At 26.4% G+C, this 23,575-nt stretch overlaps 1 protein-coding gene and 1 long non-coding RNA gene across 7 annotated transcripts; one reads left to right on the top strand and one right to left on the bottom strand.

The window, feature by feature from the left end:
- Positions 1-79: 79 nt before the first annotated feature.
- On the bottom strand, positions 80-2,898 carry LOC122531685. Its single transcript, XR_006307355.1, has 3 exons — positions 2,227-2,898; positions 1,939-2,043; positions 80-645 (listed from the first exon to the last, which is right to left on the bottom strand). It is a non-coding gene; the product is annotated as an uncharacterized LOC122531685 (long non-coding RNA).
- On the top strand, positions 1,895-21,722 carry LOC122531684 (zinc finger E-box-binding homeobox 1-like). Of its 6 annotated transcripts, none has more exons than XM_043659800.1 (6): positions 1,895-2,033; positions 9,646-9,874; positions 11,065-11,456; positions 14,765-15,031; positions 15,311-15,697; positions 18,698-21,722. In XM_043659800.1, the coding sequence occupies exons 2-6, from the start codon at positions 9,655-9,657 to the stop codon at positions 18,947-18,949; spliced, it is 1,518 nt and encodes a 505-aa protein (XP_043515735.1). In that variant the 5' UTR covers positions 1,895-2,033; positions 9,646-9,654; the 3' UTR covers positions 18,950-21,722. The 6 variants fall into 6 exon arrangements, with proteins under 6 accessions (XP_043515735.1, XP_043515734.1, XP_043515731.1 ...); XM_043659799.1 differs by having other exon boundaries at positions 1,897-2,033; positions 9,632-9,874; XM_043659796.1 differs by lacking the exon at positions 1,895-2,033 and adding an exon at positions 5,155-5,398 and having other exon boundaries at positions 9,632-9,874; positions 18,701-21,722.
- Positions 21,723-23,575: the final 1,853 nt, after the last annotated feature.

Below are 23,575 nucleotides of genomic sequence, written 5' to 3'. Positions count from 1 at the left end.
TTACAACAGAATATTATGATAATAAAAATTATATAATTTTTGTTACATTTTATTTAATATTATTCACTTTTGTGTTTTATTTAACTATTTACAGAATATATTGGATTTGTGAAAATATGCATAACAATAATTCATTACAGATAAATTTTCGAACGGGGGCGCGACGAAGGTGGGGTTCGCGGATGGACTACCCCTAAAAATAACGAATCGATATTCGCTCGCTGCCCCCGAATTGGTCGCCCGGTCACCTCGAGCGTGAACAATCAATTTATTGTAATAAGGTATTGTTTTACTTATTTTTTTTTACAGTAAACGCTTAGTTTAATATAGAAATTTTTTTTTTGAGTAGATATATAGAATTATAAAAGTTAAATTTATATTTTATTTAATGGTTTAATTGCATTATGGATATAATTGACAAGAAGAATTTTTAAAAATTTTATTGGTGCAAATTATACGTCTCTTATCGTTTACGTGAATATATTGTATATGTATTCATGCGATGATTACATCAGTGCCCATTGTAATCTGTGCTCATCGTATTGCGATTCTCTTCAACGAGCAGTTTCGTGTTCCAAGGTCTTTTATGCGAGTTCACTTTTCGAATCGAACAATGCACCGGTAATATTGCCCCCAAAGGCTTTGCTGAAAGCGATATTTGTATGCCAAAAATTTGTTCTGACTTCCATTCAAAAATTGGTTTTTTCTCGATTCAAAGTCAAATTTATGGTGATATCGCCATCGTTATCATATTGTTAAAGACGATTTGAAAATAAAATAAATCTTCCGTTATATAAAATAAATAAAAATGCAAAAAAGGAAATGAAATAAATATATAAATAGAAAAAATTAATTGACGTAACATCGAATAAAAAAAAATTTTAATTATTAAATAATTATTCTTTTCCTAAAAAGCTATAATAATTTTCTACTTTTACCACAAGATGTTTTAAAATTTCATAGGGCATTGCAAAGTAAAGTTTCAAGGTGTAAAAGATAGAGCATAGGGGGATGGAATTTTTCTCGAGAATAAAACAACCTCAAATCTGAAATACGAAAAAAGCATGGTTAGGCGGTGAGAGGTAGAGGGGAAAGTCCCTTCTCGCGAACGTCCGATCAGACTGCCGAGAAGCAACCCTCGTACATAGGAGGGTTCAGGGTGGATAAAGCTGCTGGATACGTAGGGGGTAAGGGATTCGTGCGAAGGGAGGGGACCATCGGTGAAGGGCAGGGGAGGAAGATCCATAGCTGTGTTAGTGTGATGTTGCGTGTGCTTTATACAGAACTGACGAAGCTAGGAGAACGACGAAAGAGAAACAAACGCTTCGACCTAACACGTTGCGCGAAACAAAGATGGGAGTTGAGAACGAGAAAGAGAAGCTCATTGAGGAACAAAGAGAAATATATACAATAAAAGTATGCGTAGGAACGAGACGGAAATGAATGGTACGTTGGAGCAAGGGAGTGAGTGTGAGACAGAACGATCGCAGCTGGATCGCAGTGTACGAGAGGAAGAGAGAAATCTCCCCTTGCTGTACGTATACATCCTGGTCCCTTATTCCCTGTACGTGCAAAGGGGGTTTCGAGAGGCTAGCAACGGTGGAGCCACGACAACGAGTTACAACCACGACGGCGAACACGACTACTACGACACCGCGTGGGGGTTGCACGAAGACCCCCTGGTGGGGTTCTGGCTGGCGACCCCACAGTCCCCCGCTGGAAATGATATCAGTCGCGACTCGGTCGAGGGAGCCCCAGCACGTGCCGTGCCCCTCGCAGAGTGAGCTCAATAGCTTACTCGATTCTTCACTTTGCATACGTTTTTCCTTGCAGTGCGTGTTTTCACTCAAAATTGGTTATTTCGGGGAACACAAAAGGGTGTATGGTGGTTGTGGAAAAGGAAAAAGTGAAAACGTCCCACGGTGTATTTTAATCTACCCCTTTTTGTTGGATCACATCCATCGGATTGATTTCGTTGGTGGTATTTTTACTCTACAACTTTTTGTAACTTTCGTCATTTCATATAATCAAAGGTGAGTGAATCTGTAAAAAATGATCTTTGGTTAAGGCGCATCTGTTTCTATGAAACAACTTTTACGTTTGTCTTTCCTTCATTGCTGATTTATCTCATTTCTAATTTAAGAATCGTTCAGTAGGTCGTTAAACAGTATTTACTTCTATAATGATCTTAATCAATTATCGAACCAAACCGACGAAAAAACTTACACAAGGGTAAAATGACATTGCGAAACTATCTATTAGATATTTGCACTGACTCCGATCGAGCTTAAGACTGCGTACGACATCTGTAGGCTACTATGTTAAAATTATAACAGTTTGTATCTTTTCCTCTTTCTGTTTATGAGAACCCATCGTCCATCGGAACGATGCGATGATTCTATTAACTTGTTCCTAATAGCTTCATGAAGCGAATGGTTGTAGCTGATCACATAATTGACTGCGATGCACTTGTACGACATCTACGATATGTCCTGTTAAAGCTGCAACTCCTTTCCCTCATTCCTTGTGTCTGATACCTAAGTTAATATCAAAGTTTATACTCTCGTTTACAGTTTTGTTTTGAAATAAAACATCTTTATCACAATTAAACACATAACTTTAATGACTTTTAACACGTTAAAATCGTCTCGATTCTTTTTAGAATTGTATGATTTATTTTTTCTTTTATATATTTTTTTATTAAAATAATGAACGTGATTACAGTTCAGTTTATTCGTTTTTAAAACCAAAAGATTTTTTAATAAAAGAACAGTCTCATTATATTAATGTCTCTATATTGGTGCACACGTTCTCGAGAAGCGACGACAAGGCGCGGATATTAATAGAGTCGACGTTGGGACGGGGCACACGGTTTAAACCGACTCTTTGCTCTCTTGATCTTCAGCATTCTAGAGCGCTCTAACCAGCCACGGGAGATCTTATGCATTCTTGGATATCTTAGTCACGCGAATCTTAGACCTCGATATGTAATTTCAAAAAAATTATAACGAACAAAATTATCAAAACGTACAGTATTTTAAATTAAATCAAATATTTATGATGATTTAACTCAATGAAAAATTAACTATATTAACATGATATGCTTTTATAAATATAAGTCAAGTTGAAGCAGCATGTACATACATATATGAATCAAATATGGAATATATAGGAAATATACATATAATCAGGTATTAATTGGTACAGAAATGTGTTAAAGCATAAGGGAACGGTTAAAGTATAGAATAGACATATTTAACTTTGATGTTTTCATTTCAGTTTATGTAAATGATACTTATTAATTCAATATTTATAGCTATTTGCATAAAAGATCTTTTGTTTGATCAAATCAAGTCATATTCAATACAAAATGTGCTTATATATTATATATTTGACGATAGAAAATAAAAAAAAAAATAATTGCCTAATAGATGCACAAAGACAAATGATTTAAATTAAAATATTTTTCATTGTATCAGTGTAACGCAAAAAGAATTCAATGCTGATGAAAATTTCTGTTTCTATTCGCGCTGTTATTTTGGTAGCTTTGGTAGCGTGTTGAGTGGATAAAATTTTGATGTATTTATTATACTTGTATAACAATGGAAATAGTGTGTAAATATCAAATCGCAGCTATTCAAGCGTAAATAAAATTTTCCTTTAAATGTCGTAATAAATGTTTTTGTTCATAATTTTATTTAATTTTATTTAATTAGTACGCTACGTTAATAAGTAATTTAACATAAATAGTAAAACAGAAATTATTTTTATTATCTAAATTCTTTGGTTTCAAAAATGAAAAGGTCAAATATGGCTTAATTAATTTAAATCTGAATGTAAGGAGAAAAGTTATATAGAATTATATAAATGTTGCCTCAATATGTACTAATCTTGAGATTAAATTCAAGTGTAGATAATTTAGGTAATATAACATTGATATGTAATATTTTCTCGATATCTTTATCTTCATAATCACCTATATAACGATGATTACATACACCTGATATCACGCTGTTATAATATCCAATTGTTAATATTGGACTTTTTGCAATAAAACTTATTTTAAATGGTGTATTTGTATAGTTGTATAATTTAAAATGTCTTTCACAAATAAAAAAATAATTTTATGAAATTGCGAGGGAAGAAAAATTTCAAAGATAAAAGAATCACATACTATATTATTTAACCGTTCAGTACAAGTAAACTTTGTCGTTGAACTATCTTTTTCTTTCATTACATATACCTGTTCATCACGTAATTGTCATAATCAATACATGATTATTGCTGAATGTGTTTTTCAACCGTAATATTACATCAGTGTATATAATATAACTCTAATGTTTATAATACAAATAAGTTTATTGTGAAATTATAAATAAAATTATAGTATATTTTGTGTTAGTTGTCACACATAACTATGTAATAATGCATTTGTTAAATTTTCAGATACTCATATTAAACGAATAGCTTCAGTTTAATTATTTTATTACTTATTAATTGTTTAAATATTTTTGATAAGTAAGTAAGTAAGAGTATCTTTTATAAATCATTATTTTAAATTACTATATATAATTTTATCATAAAATTTATTAATATCTTAGCTTTACAATTGTTTGTTTTCAAAACATTTTTGAATAATTACAAATAAATAAAATTATTGAATAAATTTATGAAAATTTAATAAACTTAATAAAATTTAATTATCTTTTTATTATAACAATAAATTAGTATTAAATAAAGAATATCTTTATAATCATGTGAAAAAATTGAATTTAATAGAATTAATGTGTTTAAATCTTAATAGCTAACTCTAGAATCGTTTTTAATCGAAAAAGAAAACATTATAATTGAATGATAATTAAAAACAATTTTTATGATAAAGATATAAAATAGTCTATATCAAACACAATTTCTATATTTGTTATATATCATGCATATTGTTACTAAACTAAATGTCAAACTAAAGACATAAGATACATTTAGCCTTCTTCATCAAGTATTTGATTAAATTTAAATGAAAAATTTCAAGTATTTTATATTGGTATTTCATGAATGAAAGAAACTGAAAGCAAGTTGATTACATTTGTATGATCTCGTACTATTAACGTGTTCATCCACGTGACGCGTGACAACGAAACGCGTGTTTTTTTCCTGAAAAGACGTTTAGACATTTTTCCACGCGATGACGAATGACGATCCGTGTAAAGACGGCTCCCTCGATTGCGTAAGGAGCTGTTCGTATTCTCCCAATGATTGTCAATTTTCGTGGTGCCCGCTTCTACTGTGACGTAGCTACTTCGTAACGAGAGGCAAAAAGGGTGCGTTCGGACGACACACGAGCCTAGCCCCTTGCAAATGCGTGACGGGGTCCACCAACGAAATTATGGATCGGGCCTAGGTATCACGTCTGCGCATGACCACCACTAGATCGCTCTACCCTTCTTCAGCCCACTTTCCATCTATGAACATGAATACCTATCCGTGCATCCTGCTCACTTTCTTTCCCTAGTTTCATTTTGTTTTATGTAATATAACATTACATTATACATTAAATTGGATATCTTTGTGACTGTATCCAACTTGTGAGTTTCCTATTTAATACTTTCATAATTTTCGATTTTGTTTACTCGATTAAATAGCAAAAATAATTCATTTTATTTCTGACAGTTGTTCGCGGTACTTCTACTTCCTCATGTTTAATCTATATTTTCTCCGCTTTCCGCAATGGATGACTTTTCTTATTAATATTCTATTCTTATTCTATTCTTATTATATTATTAGTATTCTACTTTAGATGAAATTCTTGAATTTGTTATATGTATTTCTTTTTCAAAATTTTATACATCTCAGCACCCTTCTTAGATTTATATTTTCATGTTCAATACTGTTTTATACTATATTATCATGTTCAATAACATCATGTTATTTTCAATATTATTAATTTCTTTGATTTATTTTATGATTACTTCACAATACTAAATCATTGTATCTTTTTATTTGCTAATCAATTTTTTATTTTATATTCATCTCGTGCGCACGTTTGTTATAAAGCGATATTCAACTTACATTGACTAATGTGCTATTACTTCATTAAGAATTCAATCGTATTTTACATAACTTAAGAAAAATAACGAACTGAATTCAATTTAACTGAGAACAAATCTTCATTTACAATTCTTTAATTTAATTAAGACTATTGTTTTCCTAATTAATTTTTTAAACAATTATTTTAATTTAAATATTTCAAAAATTATCTTTGTTCTACTGTTATATTTTATAATTTTCTTCTTTTGGTTTACATTCTTTAAGAAAGATTAATGTATATTTATAGTATAATTAAAACTTTTATTGATTTCAATTTATTATTTTATATTCTAAATATTTGTTTTTTCTCTGCAATATATATATAGTATATATAGTATAATATTCAAAATAGTTCAAAAATGAAAATTATTTATTAAAGTTGTAAATTTTAACTTTAAAATTTACAACTTTATTAATGATTATATTAAATTTTTATTAAATCTTTTTATATTATACATCATACTGTAATAGATATATTTTAAAGAAAAAATTGTTTATAGAAAAATTATAGCGATGAAAGCATGATTTACAATTACCTATTGGTTTAATTATTGTTGATTATAGTATAATATTTAAAAATTCATTGAATAAATTCATCACCTGTAATGAGCATAATCAATAAAAGATATTTAACAGATATTTAACTTAAAAATTATTTTAAAAATTATCTTAGCATTCAAATATTATTATTAACTAATTGCTTAACTTTACGTTAATTATTATCATTAAATATTACAAATAAATATTAAATAAACAAAATTAAAATTGAATTCATGTTTTTGATACATGAAATAAATATATATATAAGGAAATGTCAAAATGAGCATTGTAAATTTTATCTATCATTCTTATTGTCAGTTATTATTATTATTACGTGAATTTTAAATCAAATATTTACATTTTAGTAAAAAATTGCATGGATCAATTAGAAGTACATAAGACTATTAAATTAATTCTTAAATTTTTTTGGAATCGAATCATTATTAAAATGTTTGTTTCTTTTGAACATAGTTATATAAACATTGATCTGGATAAACTGTAGTTAGTTTTACGAAATATTTTCCGCGTTAATCATTGTAAATAGATTTCCGATTTTTTAAACTCACATTTAAATTGTATGAGAAATTATAATAGTTAGATGTTAATCAAATACCAACACTGATGTATTACATATATAGCTGCAAGATGTCAACTATTACATAATAATGGTTTAATATTAAATATTAGTATAAAGATAAACAGATATACAATATAAAATTGTAGAAAAAAACATTTATTGGAAATAATGTTCAAAGATTTCATAATAGCATATAATAAATATGTTTGGGAATCCAATATTAATAAATAAATTATATAATTAATTTATCTTATAAAATACTTTAAAAATGAAATAAGTTTGCAATTTATATTTAAAAGTAAATAAAAAATAATGATATTTCGTTTTTTGAAAGAATGATTGAATGTATTAAATGTAATACAGAAGAGTTTAATGTAATATGATCATATCACACCGATTCTATTAGAATTCTATTAGATATAATAAAGACTTAGCAAATTATAATATTGTACGCTTGTGTAGTAAAGTAATTTCTATCATTAATAATCTTGAAGGAGTCTTTATTAGACATGGCCTAGATATTTCTATAAAAGCAGAGAGTGTTTCTAACTCAGTTAATTTCTTAATTTATTCAATTACCCTATATGGTATTAATGATAATGGATTATTTCACAAACTTTATTTACCTCAAAAACAAAAAAGCTTCTTTTCATTCCTGAGAAATCGAGTTTGAAAATCTGTCAATATATATTTAACTAATTTTTTATTATTCAGGAGGTTATTTTACTCCAATGCCATTTTATTATTCTTAACTTTCACCTTATGTTCCTTTTATTTTATTTTGGATTTGTAGAATATAACTCAATATTAATTCTGTTTCTATCTTTTAATATATCAAATAAATATTTTAAAATAAAATACTAAATATTACCTTCTGAATGGTAATCCAAATGTTACAAATATTTCCTCAAGAAGATACCAAATAAATTTTGATAAAAATAGAAAAAATGTGCAAAAAATGAAAAATATTTTATTGTACATTTGCTAAATTAAGTATAGCTGTTCATTATAGTAAATAATTGTTATTTTTAATAATTTTGATGTTTCAATAGGAAGAATTTCTGTCTCACATCTGAGTAACAACTATTAGAACATAGTGTACCCTTGTGACAAATTTATGTTTTACAAGAAATGCAAAAATTGGTTTTGGATAAAATTAGACATTATTTTATTAATTAAAAAAACAACGCAATTAAAAACCCAATGCATTTTTATCACAAATTAGCATAAAATATCACAATGATCAAGTCAAAATAAAATTTATAATAAGAGATTATAAAAAATAGCAATGTCACATAAATCAAGAAGGACAACATAATTCATTTCCACTAGTCAAATTATGAAGATTAATGAATAAGATTTTTATAATCGGTCAAATACAATGTCTCTGCAACATTTTTATAGTGATAACTTGAAAATTGTTTTTTGAGTTGTGTCACTTTTTTTGCAAGAGTGCGATATATAGAGTTAATTTCTTAATTATTGAAATATTCAAAATCAAGATTTTTAGTTCTTTTTACAGAATTGTAAGATATAAGAATTTTAAAAATTTTGGAATCACATGTTCAATTAATTTGTGAAAATTTTGGACAAATAATGATATAAAATATCATTATCAAGACATCATTATATATACATTTAAATTAAATAAAAGAACAAGAAACGGAAATTCAAATTTTAATTACTTGAATTTTATATGAAAAATAGAATAATATCGTTAATTTTTGTTATTTTATTATTATTAAATTCATTTACAAATTATTGAAAAACTCCTTATTTTTATTACTAGAAACTATAAAAAATATATTAATAGAATTTTTTATTGGAGTCAAGTTTTAAAAAGTATGCAATTCTATAGATACATGTAAAATAATGTTATAATATTATCTTTTATAATAGAAGTTGCTTCAATTTTATAATAACTTTATAAAAACTGACCAGTTTATAATTCGTTTAATTAATCGTAATATACAATGCATTCGATAAGTGTCCAAAAATTAATTCTATTATTAGCAATTATCAAAAGTTCGGGGAAACATTTAATAGGCGAAATATATTCTAAATATAATATTCTAAATATAATATTTGTTATAACATGTATATAATAGATGAATCAAATCTCTAGCTAGCTTTTACTTTTTTTTAATTATCTTCACAAAAATATGAATTTGCATAAAAATTTGTAATTTATTTATTATCATTTCTTTTTAAAGATACTATTATGAACAGTTATAAAATTTTCTTAAAAATATTATTATGAATTGTTATAAAATCTGTTTAAAAAATTGAATTTTTTTTTTACTATTGTTAATGAACAATACAGTTGAATGCATATTTTTTCCGGTATTGAATCTTTAACTAATTAAAACGAATGTTAGTAGTTGAAAAGATTTATTTAAAAAATAAATGTATGAATGATATGTTTGATAGTGAATATTGGACGGGTTATAATAATGGGTGAAAAAACATTCAACCTTACTTGGAACAATCACCTAGCGAACTTGTCCGGATTGTTTGAAGGACTCTACAAGAGTGGTTCTTTAACTGATACAACGTTAGCTTGTCAAGGTGGAATGTTGAGGGCACATAGACTGGTCTTGGCAGCATGTAGTCCATACTTTGAAAGAGTTTTTAAAGAACATTATGGTGAACAGCCAATTCTTATTTTGAAAGGTAAGTTAAAAGTTGCAATTTTTTAAAACATATAAGTTTATTTTAAACATTCATATAAGTCAGTTTTATTTTTTAAGTATTGATGAACAAAATTTAATAATGAAATACAATGTTATTGTTACTTGTAATTTTGATTGTAATCAATGACTGATAACATTTTTTCATTTGCTAAGATGAATTTATATTGTAAAATGTGCAATCATGCTTATTTTGTATTCTGGTTATATTATTTTATCTTCTTCAGTATTTTATAAAATTCAGCATTGAATTCAATTTCAATATTGAACGTTTTTTTTTTTTTTTTAGAAAGAAAAGAAAGAATAAAAAAAATAAAAATATAAAAGTGTTAATAAAATTATAAAAAGAATGTAAATAAAAAAATATACATATTTTATATATATATATATATATATATGTCATACATATATTTATATTACGTAATGAAGTACATTGAAAAATATTTAAACAATTTTCCTAATAAATTTGAAATAGTATTGGTATATAATATTGGATGACTGCAAAAGTTTGTACTGAATTTTCAGAGATGGCGAGAGCATTATCGCAGTTTGGCATAAATGTTTAGTGTCATATTACATAGCTATCGAAAGATAGGGTTGTCATGAATTATTTTAGCATCAGACATCGCATCATTAAATTACGTTGATTTGTGCACGAGCATTTATTAATATGGAAAATAAAAAATTATATTTTCGTTATATTCCGAGTTTTGGAAAGAAGTGAATGTTTCTGCTCTCTGAACAATTAAAAAGTGATTTTGTAGATTTCGAAATGGTTTTAATATGGACGATCGACTTCGCTCTGGACAATCTTCCGGTATTAAAAATAATATTGTGCATGCTTAGTAGAGAATAACAAAGGATTACAACTATATAACTGGTTAATAAAACTGTTTTAAAATATAATTGTATTTTATTTTCAAATCAGGCACGAACTTTTGCTATCATCCAATATTATACTATTACAATACTTTGGATAAAAAATGCATTTTATTTATATAAAATTGTTTTTTCACAAACATAAAATAGATATATCACAAATAAGTTATTATTTAATGAATGAACATTTATACATGTATTATATAAATTAAGCATCATTGTACACGTGTAAATTTATTTGGATATTTAACAATATTAAAATATTTTGCATATATTTCTTCTACTTTTTCGCAGGTGTTGCAGTTGAAGAAATGGAATGTCTCCTGGATTTTATGTATCGTGGCTCAATCGATGTTGCTGAAGAACATTTGCCCTCTTTGATTAAAACTGCAACAGATCTAGAGATTCGTGGTCTTTCCGGTGAGCAGAGGAATCAAGAAAATAGTCGTAGTCCTTATACGAGAGTTGAGACACGGATGCAACGATGTCACATAGAAACGAGAGTTCACACAACGGAGTATCTGAAAGAACCGTCTGTGATTCCTTTTTTACCAAAACAGTCTTCCATAGAATCATTAGAAGATCATATCAAGGTGGAAGAAATTGAGGTTGAAGATGATCCAATGGTGATCGATGGGCACGAAGATACATTCGACGAACCCTTGCGATCGGCGGAAACGCAAATTGTAAGTCTCATTAATACAGTTAAAGTAGTAGAAAATTTTGACATAATCAATTATTGTGTATAAAATATATATAAAGAATATGAGAATAATGAGAACTATTATCTAAAATAATTCGTTTCTTATTGAAGAAACATTTCTAATGAATTATGTTGCATTTGAAGAGACTCATTAAATGAATTCAATACTCTGTGTTCTCTGACATCTTTTTATATTCTATATTCTATATTCATTGCGTGTTAATTTCAAAAGTCATTAACGACCATTTCTAAATCTACAGTGAGTTCCAAAATTATTGGCACATGTATATACTTACAAAAGAATGCATCGAATAAGCGATTTGTAAAAATATTTTTAATACTTTTTTAGTTGTAACATATGTTTTATACCCGAAACTAATAGAACAATACAAAAAAAATAACAATATTTATTGTTAACGAATAAAAATAACAGTCGATAACAAAATATATGCTTTTCTGACCTCAGAAAAATATTGGCACAGTCTGTTTTTTTGTATTAATAAAAAAACACCATGATCTCCAAATATTTCTGCTTACCATAACAATAATGTATCACTGCTCAGTGTATCGTTAACGAAAAGAAACGTTATAATTCAAATACTTGTATTGAATTTAATTTATTCAATATTGCATACAATAATGGATAATGAAGATACAGAAACAAGTGTAACTGTGAGAAAAATTCACTGGAAGGATGGCAAGTCCAGAGAAATTGGCAAAATAATTGGCAGAAATTTTAGTGCCATGAGAAATATCATTAAGAAATATCAAGTTGAAGGAACAGTAGAAAATAAGAGTGTACGTGGGAAAAAGAAAATTTTAAATGCAGGAGAAGAACGTTTTATTATAAGACAAATAAAAAAAATCCGAAAGAAACTGCTCCCAGAATTAATGTGATGTTGGAAAATTTTTTCGAAAAATTTGTTTCAAATGAAACAGTACGACGAGTACTGAGAATACATTCATACAATGGACACGTTGCTAGACAAAAACCACTAGTAAGTGCAATCAATAGAAAAAAGCGATTGGATTTTACAAAAAAATATATATCAAAAACTGTCGAGTTCTGGCATAATGTCATTTTTGTGAAACGAAAGTAAGTTTGGGGATCAGATGGTCATTCAAAAATATGAAGAAAACCGGACGAAGAATTCAATTCAAAAAATCTTCAAGCAAGTGTAAAGCATGGAGGCGGAAATGTTATGGTAGGATGTTTCAGTTATCACGTATGGAAAATTTACGTATTATTAAACAAAACATGAATAACAATATATTTAGACATTTTGAGAAACAATTTAAAACAGAGTTCCGAAAAAAAAGAATATTTTGGACAAGTTCATGCTGTACGAAAACAATGATCCAAAACACAAAGCATATGTTGTAAGGGAATGGCTTTTGTATAATTGTCCAGGAGTTATCGATACATCTCCGCAATCACCAGATTTCAACCCAATTGAGATGATTTGGAATAAAATTGATATATAAATTCGCAAATATAATGTAACTAATAAAAATATTTCAGAAGCTAAACTGAAATCAAAATAGGATTTTGTAGACATAAATTATATAAAAAAGTTGATCGAATCAATGCCAAAAAAGTTGGCAAAAGTAATAGAGCAAAAAGGCTATTCTACAAAATATTGAAAAGCAAATATACTGTTTAACATTTTACTATAATTAACTCTTATACAAAGTGTGCCAATATTTTTGTGAGGTCAGAAAAGCATATATTTTGTTATCGACTGTTATTTTTATTTGTTAACAATAAATATTGCTCTATTAGTTTCGAGTATAAAATATATGTTACAACTGAAAAAGTATTCAAAATATTTTTACAAACTACTTATTTGATGCATTCTTTTGTTAGTATATACGTGTGCCAATAATTTTGGGACTCACTGTATATATTCGTCGATCCTTTGCTCAATTTCTAATTCAATCATTTTGTAAAAAGTATCAGATTATTCCTTCTAATGATTACAAACAGCATCTTGTATAATCACATAATCTAATTATAAATTAATGATATAATAATGATAACGTATATAGTAATGATATAGTAATGGTAATTTGTTAATGATATTTGTACAAAAGCTACAGAAATCATTTATTTTAAATTGTTTATATTTTTATGTTTTATATATAGAATGTTTAAAATAACTTTATATAGGTATGGAATATTATTTATTTTCATTACTAATGCTGTGGTATTTATCAGTTATATAATTTTAATGTTTTCATAGAGAACTATTAAGAACTCCTGATATTGAAAATTAAAAATGTTCATAAATACTATTATAGAATAATGGAATTACGTAAGTTAAATAACAAAACCATAAAGAAATTTTGAGAAACATTCGGCATCAATTTTTTTCAAGATACATGGCACAAAAAGTTTCATGATGCTTGAGTGAAGCCGTGGCTTATAAGTTGTTATTTTTTGAAAATATTGTGAAATATATAGCAACAAGAAACGACAAAAAGTTCCTTGTTGTTCAATGATGACATCTTTATGACGGTATAAGATAAAATTAGTGTTAACTCAAACCACAATTTTTATCTTTTGTTTATACTTTATAATTACGTCTTTTATTTTGGACAATAAAACAGTTAGAAAAAATCTTAATACAATTTAAAAAGGGAAGTTTATCGACAAATTACATTTTATTTTTTTCAAGATCAATTTTTTCATTCCATTAATTATTTTTTCTATTGTCAATTATAACAAATCGATTCAGAATAACGAATCGAAAGTCTTATCAGAAGAACAAAGCAAAAGTCTTATCAAAATAAAAATTGGAGTGGTGTCTTTTCACAAATTGTTAAATTATTATAATTATTTCATTTATCTCATTTCAGTAAAATTCTTAGATTTCTTATTTAAATAAAGTGGATAGATTCATTTCTAAATTTTGTAATTTGCTTAATAATTAGAATTGAAATTATATTATATATAATAGCAAAAATTTGGATATACTTTTACTGCATTTGTATTTCATATTTGTTGTTTGTTTTATATTTCGCTATATGTTCTTTCTTACATATTTTTTGATTATACTGTACAGTGACAGACGTGTTCACTTCTTATGTAGTAAATTATTTTAGACAAAGAAATCATTGTATTGATATTAGAAGGTTCATGTGCATATTTCACAACGCGTATTCATTTTGACTCATAATATACAAGTTGTGTGAAGTACTTGTATATGTGTAGTAATTTTTTACATCATAAGTTCACATTGTAATTTGTAATTAATATTTTAATTTGTTGACAACTTTTTTTATGAACAGAGACGTATGCCACCACCAATGTATAAACGAGAAACAAGATTTAAAGGCCAAAAAAGAGTTTCTGTGGGACGTTCAACAAGAAACAATGATGTATTAGAATTCAGATCAAAGGAGCGCATAGCTTCAAAGGAAGAATCTACGAGGGAAAGCTACGAAGATTCATCGAACACGGTTAAATCTGACTCGAATTTTAACAATGCATCTGCAGATCCTACGGTACCGGATATACAGATGAACGACGACTTACAAGAACGAGATGAAAGTCTGGTATGAAAAGATGATCACGATTGAAATTGTATATTTGTATATTTAAGATCATTGGCATTTCAATATTTTAATATTTATTCATCGATATTTATAAGAATTGACAGTGTAATCCACATTTATAAAAATTTATTAACTCTTTGATTTTACGAATACATTTCATTTTACCAAAATATATATATCGATTCATTGAATTTAAAACTTTTTATGACCGTTCTTGTAAGTTCAGAGTTGTTTCTATTGCAAGCAATTATTTTCAATAAATTGCTATTCTATTTTCAGGATTCTTCAAAGAGCACAGATGATAATTCAAGATTAACTATCAAAAAGAAGGGCGACTGCCCTACGAAGAGATCAGGATTAAACGAAGGAAAAGATGCTAGACCGATGCAAACAAATGCAAAAGCGCAATATAAACCTTTCTCCTGCGACCTATGTACTTTAGCCTTTACGAGAGCTTCTCATTTGGCCAGACACAGAAGAGTTCACACGGGTGAACGACCATTCGCTTGCAACATTTGTCCTCGAATGTTTGCTAGACAGGATAAATTGAAACAGCATTTGGATTCGCATTTACAGTGGCCAAAAAGAAAAAATAACTTGTCGAATTCAAGTTGTCAATCAGCCCCCTCTGTACCTGCTAAAGGGAAAAGGGGTAGACCTCGAAAGGTGTCTACAGAATATTGTAATCATTAGATTGCGGATTTTTTTGCACATTTATAGGAAATTTTAAAGTTTAGAATTGTACAGGATGCACGTAATGTGAGAAAATATGTGATATGTGCCTAAAATGTGCCTTCTATAATGTTTACTACATGAGACATTAATAATTAATAATATGAAAGTATAAATAATATAAATTTACATAAAATAATTAATAATATCAAAAATATAAATTTGCACAAAAATCCATAATATAATTTGTATTTCACATTGTTATTAATTTGGATAAATACTTTTATGAATAATACTTATTTTTTTCCGTTTATTCTTTCTTTTTTAATTTAACTTCATGTGTTTTGTTTTTATTATTTTATTTTTATTTTTTATTATTATTAAGGACGCGTATTTTTAACTTATTTTCTTTTGTATAAATGTTATATAAGTTCTTTATTCACGATGGCATATAGATATTATGATAATTTATAAAGAAGTACACCTTGTCGATTTCGATGATTTTAAAATCATGTTATAAAGTCAATATCCTAACAGTAACTAACTTACACACATGTATGCATAACTGTCGTTCACTTTTAATTTTCAAAAAGTATTTTGTACTTTACAGAAGTAGACGATCACATTTGACAAAAAATTATATTTTGTATATATTATATTTTATATTTTCTATATTGTCTATATTTTAAACTGTTATAATTTTATAAAAAAAAAGATCATATAACAATTTATTTGGTCTTATTTTAAAGTGTGAAAAAGCTTCCATTCTGAGAGTTCTACGTCGTTTTTTTTTTCAAAGATATTTTTACATTATATAGCAAGTGGAAAAGTACGCATACTTTTGTTCTCAAAAATTATAAAAATTCAAATACCTCTGAAAAAATTAAAAAACTTTTTTTAAGACTAAATCTATCATGATCGTGAAGTTTGAAAGTTGTGAAATCTATCATGGTCGTGAAGTTTCTCTTTTTATTGAATTTTGAATGTTAGAATTAAATGGTAATATGTTAGGATTTTTGGAATTTTTGTCGTTTAACTCCGATATTCAAGATCCGTTAAAATAACGAAGGAAGATTATACAGCAAGTTTTAAGAGATTGATATAAAAAGAAGATTTTAGTCTTCAAGATTATGATGATGAATCTAGTCATGAAAAAAATTTTTCACAGATTTTCAAAAGATTTAAATTTTTTCAATTTTTGACAACAAAAGACTTTACTGTTTTATTTGCTGCATAACAAGAAAACATCTTTGGAAAAAAAGAAAAGTTGATAAAGTAGAGGTTTTACACTTTAAAATGAAGACAACTGGATTATTACATGATTTTGTTTCATGAAGTTTAAACAATTTAAAATATTGATAATTTTTCATCGAGTACACGAATATTTTTATTGTTTGGATATATCTATTGTATTTTTAAAGTTTAAATTTCAATTTATATTATTTTAGATAGGATTTAAATTTAATTGTAGAAATAAAGAAAAAATTCTTTTACAGAATTTTATACAAATAAGAGAAAAGAGTAAATTTTACTGATATTATCAATCGTGCTAGAAATATTATACAGTATATGACAAAATATTCCGTTCAAACTACGATCAACTTCTGTAATTGTATCTTTAAATATTATAACTGAAAAATTTTTAATAACAGAAATTATATACTACAAAATTTCATATAAATTGTAATTATTATTTTTATTTATTACCAAAATAAATTGTAATTATTATTTTTATTTATTATCATATAAATTGTAATTATTATTTTTATTTATTACCAGCTAAAATCAATATAAATTTAATTCAAATGTTAAAAATATTTTTACACATAATTATTCAGAATCGTGACCTCTGACAACATATAGTAGATAATTATAGGCTCAGAGAGAATTCTGGAAAATTTCTTGAATAGAAAAATAATAAATTTTTAAATTTATCATTTTAATTTTTCAGGATGTGTTTTAATTTGAGCAAGAATTATTTTCTAATTTTTTATTAGCAGATTGCGGAGTTTTATGTAACTTCATATATAATTTTAAATGTACAATTTCTAAAATAGAATTTTGGTAAAAAGTTGTTTTATGTACTAAATATCATATACGTATAAATATTACATATTAAATAAATATATAAAATGACTATTTTATATATTTTTTCTTATTATATGCATTTTATCCACATTTGTAGTTTAAAATTTCCTATAAATGCATAAAAATCTGCAGTCATTCATTAAAGTAATTATTTAGTATTACACAAAAGTAATTATTTAGTATTATAGTTGTGAATAAACATAGATTTATTGAAAATCAAATCATAATGCATACGTGATTACTTCGTATTCATGTGGAACAAAAAATTCATCTCCATTTTTGTTGTATAAATTATAAATAATTCTTAATTTATAATGCATTATAAATTAAGAGAAATAGAACAGCGAATGTAGCGAATGTAGAAATAGAACGAATATTGCGACATGATAAAATGTTGCAGTGAGAAGTTACAGACATTATATTGCAAAATGTAGTTAGTAATTTTTTTGGAAAAAGGAAAGAAAATTATGATCAAAACAAGCAATTACCAATGTTCTCTCTGGCCGTTAAATAGATAGTACTCAGAGACAATAGCTTCATCGCTGTAAATAGCGAAACGTTTTCAATTACAATGCAATAATTCAAGTTTGATCTGAAAGTGGAAAGATACGCATAAAGATGTTACATTTTTTAAGAAACTATCTCTTAATAAAAATCATGTGGATATCTATGTATATTGATGAATTTATAAATATTCATACCATTGTATTTTTTAAGATCATCGAAATTTGTAAAACATAAACTTTTGTAAATATTTATATTACCTTTTTTTGTTCTTGCTTCATTTTGGCTATTTTAAAAATTCTATTTTAAGTAAATCTTAAATAGTTTGAAAGTAATTCAAAAATATTTTGACTATTTTAGTAAGAATTTGTACGAGCAGATACTAATATTATTAATTTGTAGCAGGTAAATTTAGAACAGTCGGCCATGGAAGAAATTTTAAAATTCGGCGAATTTAGTTCTCTCTTGAACAAATCCCATTCGGCGAATGCGACGGACAAAAATGAAGATTTCGCTTCCACTGAAAATGAAGCAAAAATCAAAGAGCAAGAAGAGGATGCTGCGGAAGAAGGAAACGAAGATAAGGATAAGGACATAAACAAAGATAAAGACAATTATGGCTGTCAAGTTGAAAATGGTCAAGATATTGTTTAAGTAATTTCCGTTTATTATCTTCCGTGCTTTTACAAAAAATATTTTTCTATGGGTAAGAAATCACGTGATTAAAAAGTGATGGAAATTACTGAGCTTTTTCGATCAACGATACGATCTAAATACTTTTCTTGATCTTTCTTCATTCAACGTTTGATAGTGAGATAAATATAAACTATAAATTCATTAGCATACTTTGAGATGCTAACAAAACTTTACGTGCAATATAATTCTTGATTCTCGATGTTCATTCTTTCCCAAAGAAAATTTGTATTCTTTGAATTAGTGAAATAAATAAATAAGATCGTAAATTGGTTAAAAGTTATAATTCATATTTATATACATACGTAAGATAAATATGCAACGATATGTACTGGAAACATTTTCACTGTATACAAGAACATTAATTAGAAATTGTCATTTCAAATTGAAACGCTAATGGAATGAAAGTGATTGTTGTGAAACGATTGTTACTCTTATACAACTCGTCTTATACAATATTTGTTTGACTTTTGTATATTCTTTAAAATTATGTCACTGTAAAATCAGTTCATGATGTCGATATTTACATAACTCATATGAAAAGTGTGCAATGTTTATTTAGATTACCGTTTTAAGGTATAAATAAATTGGTTTATTACACGTGCAACAAGTCATTCAAAATTCATGTAAGAATTAAGAAACAACTGAAAATGATTTCTATAAATAGGCATTCAATAAATAGCATAAAATATCTAACGTATTTTTTAAAGAAATAACACTTATAAGTAATACTACAAATAATAATTGCGTATAAAATCATGCGAACTTATTAAATTTATTTTTTATTTATAAACGTATAATATAGTTTTGACACTTAAAATTCGTGTCCCTCGTTTTTTATGTACATCGCGCGTGTCCTTTTTCGATCTCGTCATAGAAACGAAATAACTTTATGAAGGAAACTTACCAAATAATTTTGACTTTCGTAGATATTTATTTATTAAGATTCGTGGTATTCTTGTTATAGATTAAATAGAAATTTGTTCAAAAGAGTACCTGAAGCACCTATGTTAGATGTGAGACTAACTGATGGTGAACACAGGCCATGTAGAAAAATAATAAACAATTTTTATCTCCCATTTTCTAAGATGGTTGTTTAGGTACTGATAAGTCGAATTCTACGACGATTCACTGTCGTATAATACGATATTTCTATCGTATGATAAGATTAGGAAAAAAAATTTATGTTGAGAACTCGACCAAATTACTTAAGCTGGGAGACTGTGGTATGGTTTGCATTGTGAAACTGTTTAACTGATTAAAGCTTAAGTTACAGAATTTATTTGCGTTCTTAGAATACGAAGATAATTATCAATTTAGGGAAATATTTTATTACGTAAATGCATATTGTGTTATTCATTTTTTAGTTCGTTTTGATATTCTTTCTATATTTATTTGTTATTCAATTATATACATATCTTTAAATAATTTTTCAATATTTAAAAAGATTCATTATTTTCAACTATATTATTTCGATTGTTGTGCAGCAAAACCAATATATGTATTTATATTTCTAATATACGCCTTTAAATATAGGCCTAACAAAAGTTGGAACTATTTAAATGCCTAAAAAATGTTTTAATGTCCATCATATTATAAGAAGGAAAGCAACATTTTTCTTTTCAACTTTTCATGCAAACGCAAAGCGTTGAAATTCTTTTGAAGGAATATATTTCTCTGAATTTATAATTATAAAATATATGCAGTTAAATGTACGGCAGTGCAAACTACATCTATGCGTAGATGAGGCTCAACAATTCTTAGAGCCGAAAAAAGAAATGTAGCTTCAAATATTTTGTTATACACGCGATTATTAAACACGTCAAGTACAAATGTCCAAATATTAGAATATACATGTGCGTAAGTGTGTGTGCCTGTCGTACTATAAAAGAAAATAAGAGAAATAGCAGTATAGATATAACGTTCAAAAATTGGCGGAAGTAATTCTTTTCCGTTCATACTAATGAAACTTGTTAATCTATTTTTGTTTCTTTCTCTATTCAGATACAATAATGTAGCTTCTTGAACGACTTTCGATTAATCAATGTTTTTTGTGTTTTTGTTTTTATAATTTTATAAATAGATATAATTGCGTTTATTTAAACAACTGTAATTCGGTGATTTTGACTAAATGAAACAATTTGATGCTTAAAATATGGAATAATATGCATTTATATTTATCGATATTGTTATTTATTCGCATCAATTTGCCATTTGTTTATCCACTTTTACGTTAAAAAAATACATTTTCGTTAATTTTTTCTCTTATGAGAAAATTATTGATAAGAAAATAGCAAATCACCATTGATTCCATGTTTTAAGTATAAAATAAAAACGAAACGATATTGCAAGTATGGAAATTGAATCGACCATTAATTTTGATAAATTTTACAAAAACCAGTCTTTATAGAATAATATAGAATAACATATTACATAGTATGTGTTGATGCCATCCGAATTGTATCTTTCTGTAACATCGGTTGTTGTTGTTGTACGAATTGCATTTTGTTTCGTTAAATTCTTGTTGCTCGATCTACCAGTGTTATACCTCCTGCATTATAACTTTTATTATGGCAATGTGCAATTATTTCAGCGATACGACTCTTTGGTCTGCCGCGGCAATTTACGAGTACTTGGTGCAATCCATTAGTGTCCAGAAGGTCGTACGCGCGTCTTCATATCTTACAGTGTATATTGTGTAGCATGTGTAAATAAATTCTAAAGTCAATGTCTATTTTAATTGATACCTTCTTTTATATCTTTTGATATTTCCAGATAACATAAACATTTTAGTATTTTTAGTATTTTTTATAGTATTTGTATAGTTTTAAAATGTAATAAGTAAAATAGCTGGATGAGTTGTGGCATATATATATATATATATATATATATATATATATATATATATATATATATATATATATATATATATATATATATATATATATATATATATATATATATAAATATTTATTATGTGACCTAGAACTATATATAACAATTATTCACAATTACACATAAAAAATATTAATGCTTTTCCTAATATTTGCAAGTAATTTTTGTACACACGTATATGTATCATATATGAAAAATATGTTACTTGTAGCGAATAAATGAAGTTTGAAATTTATACGCTAATGAAATTCAGAGTATAATATATTGCAATTGTATTAATTTATTACAGTAAATTCTTTTAGAATATTTTCGACATTTTACGATAAATGTTATTGAATTGAAATTGAACGATATACATACATATATATACATATATGTCGGGTGGTATTCTACTGTTAAAAATAAAGAAGAAAATTAAGAATAATTTTCTAGTTTCTTCATAGACAGTATATCATCTTCTAATTATTATAAATTTATATAATTATACATTCAATGAAGATTCGTGTAGATATCTTCGATTCTGTACATGGTTGTAACAAATGAAAATCCAAACTATTGTTAGATGAAACTACAGAAGATAAGATGAAATACTTATATGTAAGAATAGGATGTCAAATAGTTAAATAGAAATTTAGTTTTTTCATTTGCAAATTTAATTTGCGAATTTAAAAGAATTTGCAAATTTAATTATTTATCTTTTCATTATGGTTATTCATTTTTCATTATTTGATAGGGACAAATTAAATTGAAAAAAATGAGAAATGTATGAGAGTTAAGATGAAATTATTGTAAATATTACCAATCTCTTTCTGTATGCCATCGTTTCTTAACATTTTGCCGCACGTTTTAACATATTTATAATAATAATCCGCGATTCAAATATTTGTAATATAAAATTTTTGAAAATGTAATAGATTATATATTATATAAATAAATATAATGACACATATTTGATAATAATTTTTATATGTGATAGTTAACTAACATTTAGTACATTTCTATTGGTAAATTATATAAATAAATATAATGATATATATTTGATAACTTTTATATGTGATAGTTAACATTCAGTACATTTCTATTAAAAGCGGTTCAAAAGAACTTGTTATATTATGTTATAATTTTTTAACAAGCTATATACATGCCAATATTTATGTAACGTTTCCTTCTCATTTTCATTCATAAAGTATATTATGTAAAAAAAGAAATGTGGGATACTCTACGTAATTGAAAATTAGGTACAAAAGAACATCAAAGAGCATTATTTTTCTTGTTACTCGCAATTATCATTATATTCTCTGACATACAATATATTTTTACAAATATGTTTTCTCGTTTATACACAGACTTTTTCAAGGGTCGAATGGGAAAAATTACGAATATATTTTTCCGTTTAGCAGAATCATATACCTGCTGTTCATCAGATTTTACGATGGTTACATAGCGTCAAACTGTATGCTAATATCATTATATCCGATCCCATTAATAAAAAATTATGGAGAAGAATCGTCTGAGTTCGAGATCGGTCTCGAGAGATATCATATCGCAACTATAATATTCAATTAGTAAACACAATCTTAGTGAATTAGCATTTTTCTAACATCGATTTACTTTATAGCGCTTTTCTTTCTTTCTTTAACTAACCTTACATTTAAGTTACAACGACGACATCGAAAGCATAATATTCTTTTT

This window comes from Frieseomelitta varia, unplaced genomic scaffold (assembly GCF_011392965.1).
Source record: "Frieseomelitta varia isolate USP_RPSP 00005682 unplaced genomic scaffold, Fvar_1.2 scaffold_411, whole genome shotgun sequence".
NCBI lineage: Eukaryota > Metazoa > Arthropoda > Insecta > Hymenoptera > Apidae > Frieseomelitta > Frieseomelitta varia.
The sequence above is the reverse complement of the archived record's forward strand: the minus strand, read 5'-3'. Positions and strand labels throughout refer to the sequence as shown.